The sequence below is a fragment of the Brachyhypopomus gauderio genome, chromosome 19 (assembly GCF_052324685.1).
Source record: "Brachyhypopomus gauderio isolate BG-103 chromosome 19, BGAUD_0.2, whole genome shotgun sequence".
Lineage (NCBI taxonomy): Eukaryota > Metazoa > Chordata > Actinopteri > Gymnotiformes > Hypopomidae > Brachyhypopomus > Brachyhypopomus gauderio.
Genome location: NC_135229.1, coordinates 8,530,873 through 8,548,470, shown reverse-complemented (window position 1 = coordinate 8,548,470; position 17,598 = coordinate 8,530,873). Strand labels below are relative to the sequence as shown.

Sequence of the window (17,598 nt, the reverse complement as noted above, 5' to 3'; positions counted from 1 at the left end):
GCAATGAACAATGTCATGTTTGCCGGGTTCATACACCTATACAAGGTGGAATTAAAGCACTTGTACCTCACTTTAAAGGTCCAGTTCAATATTTCTCAGCACGTTAAACTTAATTAAGTTAAATATTTATACATATACTCAAAATAATTCGCTTTTTTAATCACACTTTCAAAACGCCCAATCTTAACATCTTCACGTTCTCTCATGTTTCGTCCTGGAATTACAAGAGGCTTGTATTTGTTAACGTAATACAAGAGAACTGTTCATTCAGACAGATATTTGTTGTGAAACGAAGTAGTTACAATTTCAACATTTTCAAGTACTTTAGCCTAAATTCCAGCACTTTTCAAATCAGAAAAAGCAACATTAAAATTCGTCAGGTAAATGTTCATTCCCCTGTTTTTTATTACCACATATCGTTTCGGACAACACTGCGCGGCAAGTATTTAAACGCTTCCGCCGTTCGCGCAGGTTTAGGAGAACCAAGTTAGCCTAACCGCTAACGGCTAATAAAATAATTTAAGCAACACCTATGTAAGAGGTGAGTAACATTAAAGCAACGAAAAACCACAGTTAAGCAAATATTACCATGTGGAAGTCAGTTTAAACTCAGAAGTGTTTACCAGTATACCTGTCTTTCACTCACACTAACAGAACATATACTGCCGAACTGAACCGTTTGGGGCGGTCTGCCGATTTTTATATCACTCAAAGAGCCAATCAGGAATAAGCAAGGAAATATCTTCACGCTGTAAAGCAAAATGCATTTTTGTGATTGGTTCAGAGATAATAAAAAAAAGCCGTTGCTTGCATTGTGCTTGGGGGGGCAAAGACACAATTTGGGGGGGCAATGCCCCCCTCTGCCCCCCCCTAGCGCCGGCCCTGCTACAGATTATATTGTCAATTTACGTTTCTATACATAAATAAGAGCTAGACTTTAATTATCCATCACAGCAAACAGCACATTATCTATGTCCAAAGACACAGTGGCTCAAGAGTGTTAATTATTTTAAATACAATACACACTATGCCGAAGTTCACCTCTGACCACGACTTTGCAGTATTACAGCAGTATTATGTCTAAATATCTAGTTAGGACAAAACTAGAGTGCTCAATGAACTAAGATATAATCAATGTATCTCCCGAATATCATCTCTAGCATCTTTATGCGTGTGCAAACGAGGGGAGTCGGAATTTGGCACAACACATGTTGGTTTGAAAAAAATTCTCAGTCATGCCTGCTGCTTGCATGTACTAAATGAAATTGAGCACTTTCCTCTTTGATTAACAACTTTGTCCTACCATTAACTTTCTGCTCCGCACCCTGACGGGTGAAGAAACATCTACTGAAAAGCTGCACCGCATTATAAACCGCATGGTTCAAATCGTGGGGAAAAAAGTAGTGGCTTATAGTCCGGAAAATACGGTAATCGCACACAAAAATTCAGCACCCCCATCCTCCAAACTCCATTTATTTAATGGACTGTTATACTCATGTACACAGCCAGGGCTGGATTTAGGGGGATACGGCCCCTTATTTTTTTATGGCTATGCAGTTTCACATGTACATACACACACACACGCACACACACACACACACACACACACACACACAATTATAAGCTGAAAATTACTTCCTATAAACACTCCTATTTATTTCAAATCGACACAAGCTTTAAAACAGAGTGCAGGTAAGTGGTACACTGAAGTATATTTTACAAAGTCATATGAACAAGTGATATATGTACAAACAACCCAGCATTTAGAATTCCTTCACAAGTGAAAATGAAACTGAAGAGATGCTTACTTTTCTGGATTTTTTTGCAGCAAAGTCCTTGACAAGATCACTAAAGTCCAACTTTCTCAACAGATCACTCTCAATAGACATGAGAGTCAAATGATTCAGTCTTTCCTGTCCCATTGTGGATCTGAGTCTATTCTTCACTATTTTAAGCTTTGAGAATGATCGCTCACCACTTGCATTTGTGACAGGGAATATCAAGTACAGCCTGAATGCAATGTCCACATTTGGGAAGGTTTTTTTCTCTAATTAACTGTAAAAACAGTGGAGCAGATGTGATGCCTTTACCATGAATAAAGTCTTAAACTGGACAATCTCCTCCACAAAGTCCATCTCCAGGTCAGTTGAATATTTACTTTGGAGATGTGATGCTTTGTTTCTTAGCTCTGGAACAGTTTCACAAAGGTTGTTCAGGAAGCCAAAGGTGTTTTTGAGGTTATCATATGCAGCATACCTGCGATCCATTTCAGAACGTAGTCTATCAACAACCACCAAAAAAACACTGATGGAGAATTTTTGTCGAGCTGATAACTCAACTTCTGAGGTGGTGCTTTCTCCAAAAACCGCTTTTGGTTTTTTTTGTCTTTGACAGCTAGCTTTGTAAACATCTGAAACTGTTGGAGACAACCCCTTTGCTTGAGTCTCAAACCTGTCAAACTGATCTCTCAGACCTTCAATGTAGTCTCGCAAGGATCCCACCAAGTCTACAGCTTCACACAAGTCCAGTTCCACAGCCTGCAGGGCAACACTTGCTTTTTCAAAGCGCTGGAGAATGCAATGCCACAATGTGCACATGAAAGCAGTTTCAAGCTTGTCCATTTTCTTGTCAAGAGATCTTGCTTCATTTCTAGTTGCTGCATTTTGATTAGTGTCATTTGCAATATTTTTTTATGATTTTTGAATGTTTGCATAGTGAATACAGACTGCCTGTGTGGCATCTGCATGTGCAGCCCATCTTGTGTTACTGAGTGATTTCAGTGTTTCTATGCGTTTGTTTGCATTTGGCTGCAGTCCATCTGTCATTAACTTCCACCTTGCTGTTGACTTGGAGCAGAAGTTAAAGAGATTTTGCACAAACTGGAAAAAATCAGCTGTTTCAAAACAACAATTAACACTGTTGACTCCAACCAAATTCAGTGTGTGTGCCGCACATGGAACACATTCAACTAATGGGTTGATTTCCTTTATGCGTGCTTGTAATCCTTTATATACTCCAGACATGTTGGCAGCATTGTCATAGCATTGCCCCCTGCAGTTTGCAATGTCAATGTTCATCTCTTCCAAAACTTTGAGTACAGACTCACACAGTGCTTCCCCTGTATGACTTTCTATTTGTAAAAACTTCAGAAAGCGTTCCAGAGAATGTCCTTCAGGTGACACATATCTTAGCACAAATGTAAGCTGATCAATATGTGTTACATCAGGTGTTGAGTCAACACTGATTGAGAAGTATTTTGCCATTTTTACTTCACTGACTATTTCAGATAAAACACACTCGCCCATTAGCTGAATAAACTCCTCACATGTTTTGGAAGAAAGATATGAAGGTGTCCCTGCACTTGCATTTCCATATTTTTTATGTGAGACTTCAGAAAGGGATCAAACTCGCTGATTAACTGTGACGCGGGAGGCGGCAGATGGACGAGACACGGAATCCGTTGGTTCATACAACGTCACTTTTATTTGTCTTAAACTAAAGTGCATAAAGCGCACGGAGAACACGAAACATTCACAGCGACAAGAAGACTTAGACAACGACGAGCACAGGACACTGCGCGAGCGCACATTAAATAGACAAACCACATTAGCCCCACGTGATTACGAGACGAATCACAGGTGAGACAGATTATCACACGACATATCCATCACCACGGAGGTCCACAGACGCAGACAAAGCACGTGGACAACGTTTACACACGCCCAAAAAGGAGGGGCCGGGGTCCTCAACGTGACATTAACTCCAAAATACCCAGGTAATTCCCATTATCAGTCCTGCCAAAAACATCAGTAGAGCCTCTTAAGAGCCAGTCCTCTTTCTGACAAAAACTTAACAACAGACACAACTCTTCTCAACACTTCAGTCCAATATACACACTCGGATTCAAACTGTTTGTTCAGTTCTGTGTCTATCCTTCCACTGGCTGAAGAAAGTTTAATGTATGTCAGCATTGCTTTTCTGTGATTTTCGCCGTTTTCGTGCTCCCTCATGCGTTCTGCTGCGTGTTTCCAGTCACTGAATCCCGTTTCAAAGAGTGCAAAGCAAAACACTGCTCCGGTGGATGGAGAGTAAAGTAAAACACTGCTCCGGTGGATGGAGAGTAAAGTAAAACACTGCTCCGGTGGATGGAGAGAATCCGTGTATCATTCGTTCATTTGATATTCAACTGAAAATCAAAATCGGAAAATCAAAAAACCATTAATTATTTTGTTTTTCGTTTTGAATATAAAAACAAACCAGGCTTGTATTTTTCAGTTTTTTATTTGATGATCCAAACAAAAATAGCTAAATTAAAAATCGGACTCGGAGCCGAACTTGATTTTGATTTTTTAACTCGACCCATTTGTGTGCCCCGGAAGTTGTTCTTCGAGGTCTTCGTTTGACTGCGGGAAAGTTGGTTTCACGTTCGCATAATCGCAATTCTTTCTTCAATAATAAGTGCCAAAATGTGCAAATTCTCATTTCTGGCAAAAATATATATAAATAAATACCTACAACTTTGTTTACGCCAGGAATATACATATTTTAAGTTGTAGACAACATTTTATTTAAAATGTACTATTGTGACCGCTACAACGTCTAAGGCACCGTCTACAAATTACATTAACACGGTTAACACGGACGCAAGTGGCGGTAGTAAAGGCCCCAGAGCACTGCGCACTCTGGTTTTTTTTTCAATAATTTCAATATCTTTTCAATGGTCCATCATAAGACCACCAAACAAGTTGTATTACACAAAGTGCATCCTAAATAACAATCTACAATTTTTATATAGTTGTAGATTGTTATTTAGGATGCACTTTGTGTAATACAACTTGTAATACAACAGGCAGTCAAGGTCTGATTGTAGGGAACTGGTCTTGTGACCGGAAGGTCGTGGGTTTGATTCCCAGGCCTGAGGCCATGACTGAGGTGCCCTTGAGCAAGGCACCTAACCCCAACTGCTCCCCAGGCGCCGGGCTAGGGCTGGCCACCGTTCTGGGCACGTGTGGACCACAGCCCCCTAGTAGTCACTAGTGTGTGTGTTCTAACTGCACAGATGGGTAAAAAGTGGAGGACAAATTTCGATTGCGGTGAACAAAATCACAATTGGCAAAATATGGCACATTTATATGGGTATTTCTACCTTGCACCAATTTGTGGTGGTCAGTTTTTGTCTAATTATGTCAATAGCTTTTAAACAGTGCATCATAAGATCATAAAACAAGCTCTTATATATTAAGCGCAATCCTAAGCAACAACCTACAAGTCAGATATGGGTATTTCTATCTCTTACCTATTTGTGGTGGTGAGTTTTTATCTTATAATTTCAATAGCTTTTAAACAGTCCATCAGAACAGCACCAAACAAGTTGTATTACATTAAGCCCATGATGACCAGCAACCTACAACTCAAATATGGGTATTTCTACCTCTTACCTAATAGTGGTGGTGAGTTTTTATCTAATTATTTCAATAGCTTTTCACAATATTCTTATTTTATGAACAGCACCTGTAAATACCCATGTCTGAGATGTAGGTTGTTGTTTAGGGTGCACTTTGTGTAATACAACTTCTTAGGTGGTCTTCTGATGGACCATTTAAAAGCTCTTGAAATAATAAGACAACAACTGAGTACTACAAATTGGTGCAAGGTACAAAGAGTTGTAGGTTGTTGTTTACAGGGTTCCCACACCTTGGTTAACATAAAATTCAAGGACCTTTCAATGACTTTCCAGGACCAACTTCCTCAAATTCAAGGACTGCACCTGCCAGCATTTACCTACTCTTACCCCTGAATATGTTATAAAAAAACGATGTTAATACAACGCAAATTCATAAGACCGAATGTCATTTCAAGACATGCATCCTGAAATGTTCTGTGCATGACATTAAGCGCTGATTCAACAAAAACTTCACTCACACTCAACATGACTGGCAATTTAGCAGTGGACCTGTGAGAAGGTGACATTCATGTAAAGCGGCTACACATACGTTAACTACATACAGGAAACACTAGCTTTCAGTGCTGAACAAACAAACAAATTTCTCTACAGGAGAATGACCAAACTTTTGGAAAATAAAAGTCAGCATAGGCCCTGTAGAATCAATGAAATTTAAAATGAACTTGTGCTGGCAAAATAATGACAATAAACATATGCATATACACATACAGTACATACATAAAACAGAGGAGCAAAGCCATATAATGAGATTAGAACTATAGATTTCTAGAGAAATCTGGTGAGAGATAATTCTAGCATTTTCCAAGTTTTTTAATCTACTTAATGAAGAGTAATATGAATTTAATTCATTCATAAAGAGAAAATGTTTTTAACCACTCCACTTATTGTAGTGAATGTGGTATTTTGCTAAAAGTACGACTACATTTATGGCCTCAGAAATCCGAACTTAAGTTTTCTGCATAAAGTAAAATGGCATCAAAAGACAGAATGTTAAGTTTGAGATTAATCGAGTTTCTAGTGTCCATGCAAAAACTTTGTGAATATTGACATGAAAAAACAAATGCTCCTGGAATTCATCTTCTGACTTACAAAAGGTCCATTAATCCACATCAAGAAACAGGGCTACAGAATACATCTTATTATTTTGAAATGAATCTCTTACTTTAGAAGATATGGGCCATTTAACAAGCCATTGTGGTTTTATAATTTGTATTAGGATGTTTCTTGAAAGAATCTCTATTATATATTTTATCTCATACCATCAGTGATAATCTTATTAAACTTGGTCAAGTAAGTTAGACATTCACTTTTAACACGGGCATCGAAATAGTCAACTCAGAATATAAAATGACATTTTTGATTAATTGAATCAATGCTAAAGAACTCACTTAAAATCTTTATAACAACTTTCATATCAGATCATATTTTTCAACAAAAGGATGAGAAATTTAAAACATCATGACAATCTTTTTCATAGCAATCTTTTCTAAATATTGACTTCCTACCAACTGTGCCCTATTGTTCCTTGACTGCGGTCTTCATCCATGTGAAATTTCAAACCCCCTAAAATATTCAAGGACCTTCAAGGACGGCTGTCTTTTATGCCTGTTTTCAAAAACTTTCCAGGGCCTTGAACTTATTTTTTCAGATTCACAAACTTTCAAGGATTTCAAGGACCCGTGGGAACCCTGTGTTTAGGATGCACTTAATATTGTATATAACTACTTGTTTTTCCTCCCCATGACTGTAGCATACAGAACTAGACTGAGAGACCAGTTTTAGTTCATTAGCTATTTAATATTGTCTTCAATATTAAATATTTATTATTATTATTATTTAATATTTAATATTGTCTTCAATATTGAACCTTTTCACAATATTCTAATTTTCTTAAATATATCAGTCTGCGTGCAACGAATGAGTATAATATACAAGTTTCACCTTTTGAATGGAATTACTGAAATAAATAATATACCAATATCTGTGTAACGTGGTGGGAGTCAGGGTTGGACACAATCGCGATAAAGAGCTGGCACATACTTTAACGGAGCTAGTCTCCTCTAAGTAGGGTGACCAGATTTGGGTTTCTGAAAAGGAGGACAACTTTTGTGCTGGGTGGGGGTCATCGGTGTATCGGTGAATGATTTAGGTGAATGGTGTGTGTGTCGAACGTTTTTTCTCTTTAACTCCTCCGTAAACGTACACTTTCGTTTCGTCATTGCCGTAGAACCGTGCTTTCGCTTGTAAACACTTTTGCACTGTACATGTATTCTGTTTGAGGCAGTCGAACAAATTCCCCCCGGACATTTTTTTAGGTCTAAAAGTAGGACATGTCCGGGAAAAAGAGGACGTCTGGTCACCCTAGCTCTAAGTGAACCGCGCCCACACGGAGAGTGCGCAACTTACGAGGCATACAGAACACACTTCACAGAAACACTCACGAAGGAATATAAAGGACCACAGCGATTATGAAAGGAAAACACGTTTATATAAATAATACAAGGCACAGAAAATACAGCAAAGACTAAAGTAAACGAGCACTACAAAACACAATGACAAATATTAACACCGGATCATCACTGGATATCCATTTGCTGCAACGTGCACGAAATCTCTGCATGCGTCTGACCACCTTCAAATAAATAAATATTTAATTAATCTAGAATGTGGTTCCAATATGGTCACGTTGTCTATACCAATATAGACTATGTTCCAATGTCTAGGCTCAGAGTAGAACAAGTAACACTGCAGCGCACTCCCGCACAAACGAAGACCACGAAGAATAAACATATCAGTAACTTCCGGGGCACACAAATGGGTCAAGTTAAAAAATCAAAATCAAGTTCGGCTCCGAATCCGATTTTTTATTTAGTTATTTTTGTTTGGATCATCAAATAAAAAACTGAAAAATACAAGCCTGGTTTGTTTTTTTGTTTTTATATTCAAAACGAAAAACAAAATAATGAATAGTTTTTTGATTTTACGATTTTGATTTTCAGTTGAATATCAAATGAACGAATGATACACGGATTGGAGAGTAAAGTAAAACACTGCTCCGGTGGATGGAGAGTAAAGCAGCCACTGCCTTTGGACGTACTCACCATTTGCGAGCTTGCGTTTAAAGTGCGATCTGGAGAAGAGCCGCTTCTGATGCTTGTACACCCGTTCCGATGCTTCTAAATTTCCATCCATATTTTGGCAACTTTCCGGTCCTTTCTCAGCCCAATAAGCCCGCACAGACTCATTAATATTTCCCCAATGCGCAGGATCAGTACTGTGCTTGTGCTTGTACTTTCTGTTGTTCGCCATTGTGAGAAAATAATCAATTCTGCTCCACCCAATCCTGCAGGCGCACCTGGCTCTATTCATTCACAATAAATAAAACGGCAATCTGGGGCGGGGCCCCCAAAGCGCCGGGGCCCTGGGCTTTAGCCCCGTAAGCCCCTGCGAAAGTCCGGGCCAGGATGTAGTGTTTGTTGCTCGTCTTTATCTGAGTCTCATCCTGTGTTTATGTTTATACGTCTCACAAAAATACTTAGCAAAATATCGGCTCACGGGATACAACAAAGCTCATGAAAACCAACAAAGCTAAGGCAGAAATGTAGGGTATAAGATTAATGAGGGAATAAACAAGATGCAGGTGAACGTGATAGCTGGGAATGAGTGAGCTGAACAGGGGCGTGTAAAATGAAAGTAAACACGATGCACAGTAAAGAGACATAACCCTGGTCAGAAGGCACCAACAGGTCATTAACTCCTTAGTCTCTGTACTATAATGACACTGACTGAAAGACTTCATGTATCTGGTTCTGATTCAGGTATGAGCTTAGTTGTTGAGCGACAGCTATTTCCACCACACCAGGTAGAGACCAAAGCTCATCACAATCACTGATAAAGATACGTGGTGCATAGTGTACTTTATCAGGAAAAAATCCCTGCCATTACTATAGATGTAGAGAAGTGTCATGATAAAATGCATGCATTGCAATTCATGTAATAAACACTTCTGGCTGCAACCATGAGAGGATATCAGCTGGTATACTGATAATGTCACGTAGGGCTACGCCCCCTTCTCTAGCTGTCACTCCGGTAACCTACTCCTCATGTCTGTGTTGTTCCCTGCTTGTCTGTTTCCATGGTTTCCCTTCGTCAGCCACACCCGTGTCGTCAGTGTCTCCACCTGTGTCTAGTTTAGTTTTGTGTATTTATAGTCTCTGTTTCCCCCTAATCGGTTGTTTTGTTCAGTCTGTTCTTATGCTCTATGTGCTTTGCGATCCTTGTGCTCTTTGTATTTGTGAGTATTGTTCCTGCTCCGTCATTGTGTGTGTATCATGCCGATTTATCTGTCTTGATTGATTGATATGACCCCTGCCTATTTGAACAACCTTGATTATGGAATTCCCCTCAATAAATCTCGCTCTCCTCAGCATTTGTGTACGCCTCCTAGCTCCGCAGCATGCGCTGCATTACAGATAACCAGATACAGTGAGTAATTATCATTCAGAGTTGATCATTCACATGGAGGACCTGTTAAATGTTTTCTAATCTTGAAATCTAATCTTGAAAGTTTAAGCCATTGCTTTAATATGGTGTTAAAATGATATTTTACATTTTATTACCTGTTACGTATAGCTCCGCCCCCCTCCAACCTGTTCTGTCTTTACTGTTTCACCACGTTATTGTTTGGTTTTTTCTTGTGTTTCCCTGCCACACCTCTGTCAGTCTGTTCTCATGCCTCTCATCATTGTCTACACCTTAGTCTAGTTTAGTTTACTTGTTTCGTTCCTTATTTAATCCCTATGTACTGTCCTCCCATTTGTCAGTCATTATTTCTATGTTTTGGTGTGTTCTGCACTTGGTCTCTCTCAGCCTTCCTGTTTAACGGTTTGTTCTTTGTTCCTGGTTATGATGTATGTAATTTTCTAGTCCCTGATCAGTCGTATGTTCTTGTTGTCTGTATCTCCCTAGAGTCCTGTTCAGTTTACTAGCGTTTGTCTCTAATGTGTGTAATAATAGTATAATATAATACTGTAGTACTGAAACATGAACCTTGGTTCACTAACTATGATATTGTTACAGGGTATAAATGTCAGCTGGGTAGGCTGGAGTTAGGCCATTCAGGCATTTAAAAAAAAGAAACACTGAATTTAATTCTAAAAGACAAAAAGGATTTTGACAAAAGCCTTAACTGAAGAAAAGTGTCCACCACTTTATTAAGTGTACATTTCTAAGTATTTATTAATTTACTGAATAACAACCATTGCATAATAGTCAGTTAAGTAACATAATGTGTGTGAAATGTCAATTGTGATGTTACACCGCAATCATTTTTCACCACAATTACCCATCTGTGCAATTAGAACACAAACACACACACTAGTGATTACTAGGGGGCTGTGGTGCACACATGCCCAGAGCGATGGGCACCCTTCAGTCACAAGACCAGTTCCCTACCACAGGACCATGACTGCCCCCCAATGGTTAAAGAGTGAGTTATTATCATGGAACTAATTTGTAACCCTTTTGAGTAGTTGGCTTTTCAAAACAAGCGGGACAAAAAAGAGGCTCCAATGCCAAGAACTTTGGGAATAATGCCAGGCAGAAACAGGGATGCTGCCGTTCCAACAGTATCCACCACTTTACTAAGTGTAGAGCGCTTAGAATCGTCATTGTTCTTCATCTCTTTCTTCAGAGCCTCAATTTCTTTGTTCATCTGATTAGCTTTATCCTGAAAACCTTGTTCCAGCAATACACGCTGCTCCTGTAACATAAACACAACATTAGACTGGAGCTCAGGACAAAGAAGACACAATGGGTTAACGGATAGATGTACCTAATGGCATGTCTTCACGTATGATTTGTAATATAAATAGTTCACCTAATTTATATTCATTTAACATAGATAGCACCTTGAGCCAAAAACTCAGACTTAACTCAAAATGCTTCAAGACTTGATTCATGAAATTTGAGTGTAGGGAAAAAAACAAAAACTTTTAAATCTAGAGCTATTTTTCTATCTAATCCATTTTTTAATTTCATTATTCATATTAAATGCAGCATGGCTGCACACAACAAGCCTTTACACTATCACCTTCAGGTACAAACATTTTCAATCAGATGGACATAAAGCCCCACATGCAGCATAAAAATGACACTAGCAAAACTGATGTCTTAAAACACTCTCTGAACAGTTGAAATGAACAGCCTGTATAGTTTGGAAAAAAATTATGCTTGCCAGCTGGACGGATGTTAATATTTTTCTAGAATTTTTTCTAGTAAGTAAGCATCACATAGCGTGGAGGTGGACACCTGCGCTGAGCAGAGTGAATTTTATTACGGGCAAATCATTAACAGAGTCCTTCAAACAGTCTGTGTCATAACCAGAGAAGTTGTCTGATAAAGTACAAAACCAGTGCAGGTTGTTATGACTAATAGAAGACATACTCACCAGTGATCATAACCATTACTAAATAAAACACGCAAATCTTACATTGAGTTTGGCTTGCAGTACTCGTTCATTATCTTCTTGCGCTCTCTTGTGCTCTCTCTCCATGCGCTCCATCAGCTGATCCATGTGCTGCTCGTATGTTCTCTGCTGGTCCTTCAACATCTGCTCTTGCAGCTCATTCTGCTTCTCTAAACCCTTCTGCCTCTGCTCCACAACCTCCATCTGCAATCGCTCCACTGAGAAAGAGAAAAACCCACCATGGCCAAGACACATGTGAGTCACATACAAACAGTGAGTCAGAAGGAACAGAGCTAATCGGCACTGTGCAACCAAAAGAGAAAGTGTGTGTGTTCACCTTCTTTCTCCTGCTCTGCTTCAGTGAGGCGTTGATCACCTGCTAGAATAATCTTTGCAAACTTTTCTTTTTCCGTCAAATACTCAGTCAATACATCCTCATTCTAAAGATACACAACATACATACACACATGTAGTTTTTTTGTGTTATTTGAAGTGATATTCTCACTTTTTTTGTTTGCACTGCAGGACTAAGCAAACAAAAACAAATTGTATGTGTAGACATACCATAAGTTGCCCATCTGTGTGTGCTCTGTACTCCTGTGTAAGGCGCTTGACTGTGCTACGGTACTCTTGATATCCGCCACACCGCATGAAGGAGCCCTCATTTAGAGCCTCTTCCAAAGGAGCAAAAACTTTTGTCAGCTTTGACTTACACACAAGAATACACTCCTTTTGATTTTGATGACACCGTTCCTCATATTCACTCTGGATCTGCCCCTTGTGGATGTGAGACATATATGAGGGAGACAGAAAAAGAGTTAGTGTGTGTGGTATATAAACAGAGTGATATGTTTGTTATGAAATATTTCCTATGGATAAACCTAAAAAACTACTGTTCAAATATATTCTTTAAATCTGCTTTACAATGTGTGAGGTGTGTTTGTGAGGTACCATGAGATCCATTTGTGCTTTTTGCTCAGCATCATTGAAGGAAGTACTCATGAAGACCTCAACAGCCTTCCTCTCCGCTTGTTGGTGGAAATCTGAGAGCTCAGCTGGGTCCATAGGAAGACACAGTGAATTACACATTTGGTTGATGTAGACCTGCATGGCCTGTTCTACTGCCTTTCCATTTTGAATCTCAGCCAGAGTCTTCACTGCATTTTCCAGACAGGGAACGCGACCACTGCGAATTGCCTCCACGTAGACCTCCACCAAACTGCCCAATACTGGAAAAGCACATGACCCAATCAGTCTGTTCACTCATTCGTTTATTCATTCATTCCATGTAAAATTAGTAAGGTATGATTTTATAGACAGTGACAGGCTTTATGGTTGTGACTGACCAGTGCCAGTGAGAGTGCGTCCTCCTGTGACTGTTTTAGGTTTGGCATTGCTGAACACATAACTACAGAACTCCTCAGCCTGCTTCAGAAATCTTTGGTCGAGATCCTCCTCCTTCAGATCCTCAATCTTTCTTAGGTTCTCATCGCTGGTTGGCCGGGGAAATACAAAACACTTCCGCTCTGCAAAATAGTTCCTCAGACAGCGCCTAGGCAGGTTGAACTGCTCAATTTTAGGAGTATGTCCTAGAAATAATAAAAACAGGAACAAGACTTAATTGCTTCTCATTTTCTCTCATTAATGTGTGAGTACATGTGAGTGTTGGTGTATAGTACCTCTCTACAAACCTTTTACAGCAAGTTCAAATCCTTCACCAAGACACTTTCCCTTAACCAATAAGTCTTATGCTACATTTCAGATAAGAATGAGCCATGCTAACTCTGATTCTGAATGTTTTAAGTTACTTAGTAAAAATCCGAAGTCTCAAATTGTATATTTGGGTACTTGTGATTTAAATATTTTTTAGCTGAGGGGACTTTAATCATTGTTTTAACTCAATGTTTTAAAATTGTAAGGTTAAGTAAAGATTAAACTTGCACCATGCATGTCTGGTATCTGGTAGAATTTGTCACGGTGAGGCGGCCCCCTACCGGTCGCCTCCATCCACAGCGGCTGTTGTTGTTGCTGTTTTGTTGCGTTGTGTGCGTCCCTCAGGTGGGCGGAGCCCGTGATCCGTCTCACCTGAGGGTCGTTTGTTTGCCTATATATGTCTTGTCTTTGTACCAGTTGACCGCTGGTCATTATATCCTTCATTTGGATCTATGTCACGGGTTTTTGGTTTGCGCACTTTCAATTAAACCAACCTTTTTCCCTGAGACTTGGCGTGATCGCTTCCATTTTATTTCGCACTCCCTGCCCGTCACAGAATGACCAGCCACTTTCGGAAGCCGCCAGTCTCCTTTACTTTCTCCTTCGTTCGTGGTCATGTCTCGTGGTAAGTGTTTGTCTGCGTGGTGTTTTGTGTGGAGAGCTCCGCCGTGCTTATGTGTTTTGTGTGTGTGTGTGTGTGTGGCACGGCGCAGACCAGGGCAGTCTGCAGTGTGTGTGGGGGTGTGTGTGCTTATGTGCAGGTGTTTCTCCCTGGCGGTGTCGTGGTGTTCCTGGACCTTGTGGGGGTCTCCACCTAGCAGGAGCCCCCTTATGTTGTGGGGTGTCTGGAGCCTGGTCATAAAGAGCCCCTCCCTAGAGGGCTGGGGCCCCTGGATGTTTGGGGACCATGGGGCTCCGGTCTGAGAAGCTCCTGATGAAGATGGAGATCCTCTCTCCTGCCCGGGGTGACCAGGAGGCCCTTGGGGCTGCTCCCCAGCCCGCGACGGGGGGTGCTCTGGGCCTCGGTCTCTGGCGCTCCTGGGTTGGGTGGAGGAGTCCACCTCGTAAAGGGAGGCCCCGGCTGGGGCTGACTCCCCAGGAGGCTGGGGTGACCCCTAGCAGAAGGCAGGGGTCAGCTCTGGGGGAAGGTAGGTTCAGGAGGTGACGTAGCCACGCCCCAGGGAGGTACCTGCACACACACACCTCAGACGGATAAGGAGCCGTAGCTCCTTGTCCTCACACTATGTGGGGCTAAGCGGCCAAGTGCCGATTAAGGCGTGAGGGCCCTGTGACCGACCGGGGCGTGGTTTTGTGTCGTTAACGGCCCAGTCAGTCCAGGAGGGGAGCTAATCAGTGTTTTGTGTTTCAGCTCCAAAATTCTATTCTGCATGTGGCACGATCTATTGTAAGATTGCATGTATTCTATCTATTGTAAGATTGCAAGCAAACTGAGAGATGTTGGTGAAGGTAAAGTAAGTAAATTGGAAGTAAATTTTTATATTTATAAAACAACATTGTAGAATTACAACAGTGAGGTGAAATAAGCATAGAAAAATGACTTCACTATTTTGATCGGCCCTGTTCAGAAGTATAGACCAGTTGGTCTGTGAAGTCCCTTTTTGATGCATTTCCCTTTTTAGGCAAATGATATTGCATGGGTTTTTTTTCATTAAATTACCTTAATAAAATGCAAGTAATATTCAGAAAGGTGTGTTGTGTCTCTGAGAGATCTAAATAAATTTAGGATCTGGGCAGTGGCTTAGTGTCCATAACAACTACAGAGCTGGGTAGGCTTTATTGTCTTAGTCTTAGACTGGTTTAATTGTACTTAAATTGGCGCAATAACTATGTTGCATTACTTCTTCCTCCACACACCAAAAAATGTGGCGTCCACCAAGGATCAGTGCTCGGGCCTTTACTGTTCAACCTATATATGCTTCAGTTACCACATATCATTAACAAACATGGTATTAGTTAGAGATGGGACCGATCTGATACAATATCGAATGCGGCCGATCCACTTACCGATCCATTTTCCAGCCCGCAACTTGAGCTGGACAATAAATGCACTGTAATGTTAACACGAAACACACCAGTGATCCGGATTTCACAGTTTACCTTCAACCCCCAGCAGTTTCAGTCTGCAGCTGGCTGAACCATGTCCGTGATAATGAACAGTGATTCTCAACTGGTCGTGGACAGCTTGTAAAAAAAATGTAAAGGATACTCGTAATTTTGTACTCGTATTTTATCTAGAAAAAAGACAGAGAGGCACATGCCAGGGCTTCAGACTGCAACTAATGGTCACAAACTTTGTTCTTCCGACGCCGTGAAGAGTGGCAGCCTACTCCATTAGCTCCGTCTATGTGTACTGTTTTTAGCCACTTAACTTTTTATCTTTTGTTTGTTTTTTATCACTAGTTTAGAAGCATCGATTCCTTCCATGGTGATGGGGAATGTGAACTCCCTGACTAACAAAATGGACGAACTGGCGGCATTGGTTAGTAATCAGCAGCTGTACCGGGAGTGTAGCATTTTATGCCTCACGGAAATGTGGCTAACCAGCAACATTCCCAATGCTGACATGGACATTCCCGGCTTCACCAACGTGAGAGTGGATAGGGACGCCAAACAGAGCGCCAAATCCAAAGGCAGGGAACTCGTGCTGTATGTGAACATCAGATGGTGTAACCCGGGGCATGTGACTGTGAAGGAGATTATCTGCTGCCGGGATGTTGAACTGTTGCCGGTGAGTCTCTGGCCCTACTACATGCCCAGAGAGCTGTCCCACGCCATTGTTGTTTGAGTTTACATTCCTCCTCACGCTGACGCAGAGAACACTTGTGACGTCATCCACTCAACCATCGCAAGACTACAGACTCGTTATCCACAGGCCTACATAGCCGTTTCCGAGGACTTTAACAACATCACAAGGGACTGTACTATCTCCATTCCTCTTCACAATCTACACCTCAGACTTCCAGTACAACTCTGAGACGTGCCACATGCAGAAGTTTTTGGACGATACTGCCATTGTGGCCTGTGTACGAGGAGGGCAGGAGGAGGAGTACAGACACCTTGTGGGTGACTTTGCGGCATGGTGCAATAGGAAGAACCTGCTGCTAAACACCTCCAAGACCAAGGAGATGGTGGACTTCAGCAGGACCAGACCGCCAACACAGCATGTCTCTATTGTGGTGTTTGCAGTTTGGATTGTTGCCTCATCTAAGGTGGCCACTGACGGTGTATGATATTCCGATGACTGAAGTTGAGAGGCTAGAAAGGATTGTTAATAAGGCTGTAAGAAAATGGCTTGGGGTTCCACATTGTCTTAGTAGTGTGGCATGGATTGGGAAAGGAGTGCTAGAACTGCCACTAACACGCTTAGTTGAGGAGTTTAAATGTGCCAAGGTAGGCCGAGAAATGTTGTGATAGGGTCGAAAGATGCACTGATCAAAGCAGCGGCACCAGTGACACGTACAGGAAGAAAGTGGAATTCCCAAGAGGCAACTCAGGCAGCAAAGAGGGCATTGGAGCATAGAGATGTTGTAGGGCAGGTGCAAAAGGGGAGGGCAGGACTAGGGTCAGGTGATACATGGAGGGCATTGAGCAAGGCCACATCACCTGAGAGAAGGCGAATGGTGACTGGTTTTATTCAAGAACAGGAGGAGGAAGTAAGACGGGCAAAAGCTGCAGGACAGAGTAAGCAGGGTCAGTGGATGAAATGGGAAAGTGTGGAGAAGAGGAGAATCACCTGGCGAGAGTTATGGGTATTGGATGCGAGTCATATAAAGTTTCTTGTGGGAGCTACTTATGATGTGCTTCCAACTCCACAAAACCTTGGGCAGTGGTTAGGTGAGGATCCAACTTGTAAGCTATGTGCAGGAAGTGGTACATTGAAGCACATCCTGTCGGCATGCAAGGTGAGTTTGTCACGGGGACGTTATACATGGAG

At 41.2% G+C, this 17,598-nt stretch overlaps 1 protein-coding gene across 8 annotated transcripts in view; it reads right to left on the bottom strand.

Annotated features, from left to right (window-relative positions):
• Positions 1-10,691: 10,691 nt before the first annotated feature.
• The window catches only part of LOC143482596 (guanylate-binding protein 3-like), a 70,498-nt gene continuing 63,591 nt past the window's right edge, over positions 10,692-17,598 (bottom strand). For all 8 annotated transcript variants that reach the window (XM_076980983.1, XM_076980981.1, XM_076980982.1 and 5 more), the window contains 6 exons: positions 13,277-13,519; positions 12,882-13,159; positions 12,495-12,707; positions 12,268-12,370; positions 11,955-12,148; positions 10,692-11,225 (listed from right to left, as the gene is read on the bottom strand). In XM_076980983.1, the coding sequence (XP_076837098.1) occupies positions 11,004-11,225; positions 11,955-12,148; positions 12,268-12,370; positions 12,495-12,707; positions 12,882-13,159; positions 13,277-13,519 (1,253 nt within the window). In that variant the 3' untranslated portion in view covers positions 10,692-11,003. The remainder of the gene's footprint in view (positions 11,226-11,954; positions 12,149-12,267; positions 12,371-12,494; positions 12,708-12,881; positions 13,160-13,276; positions 13,520-17,598) is intronic.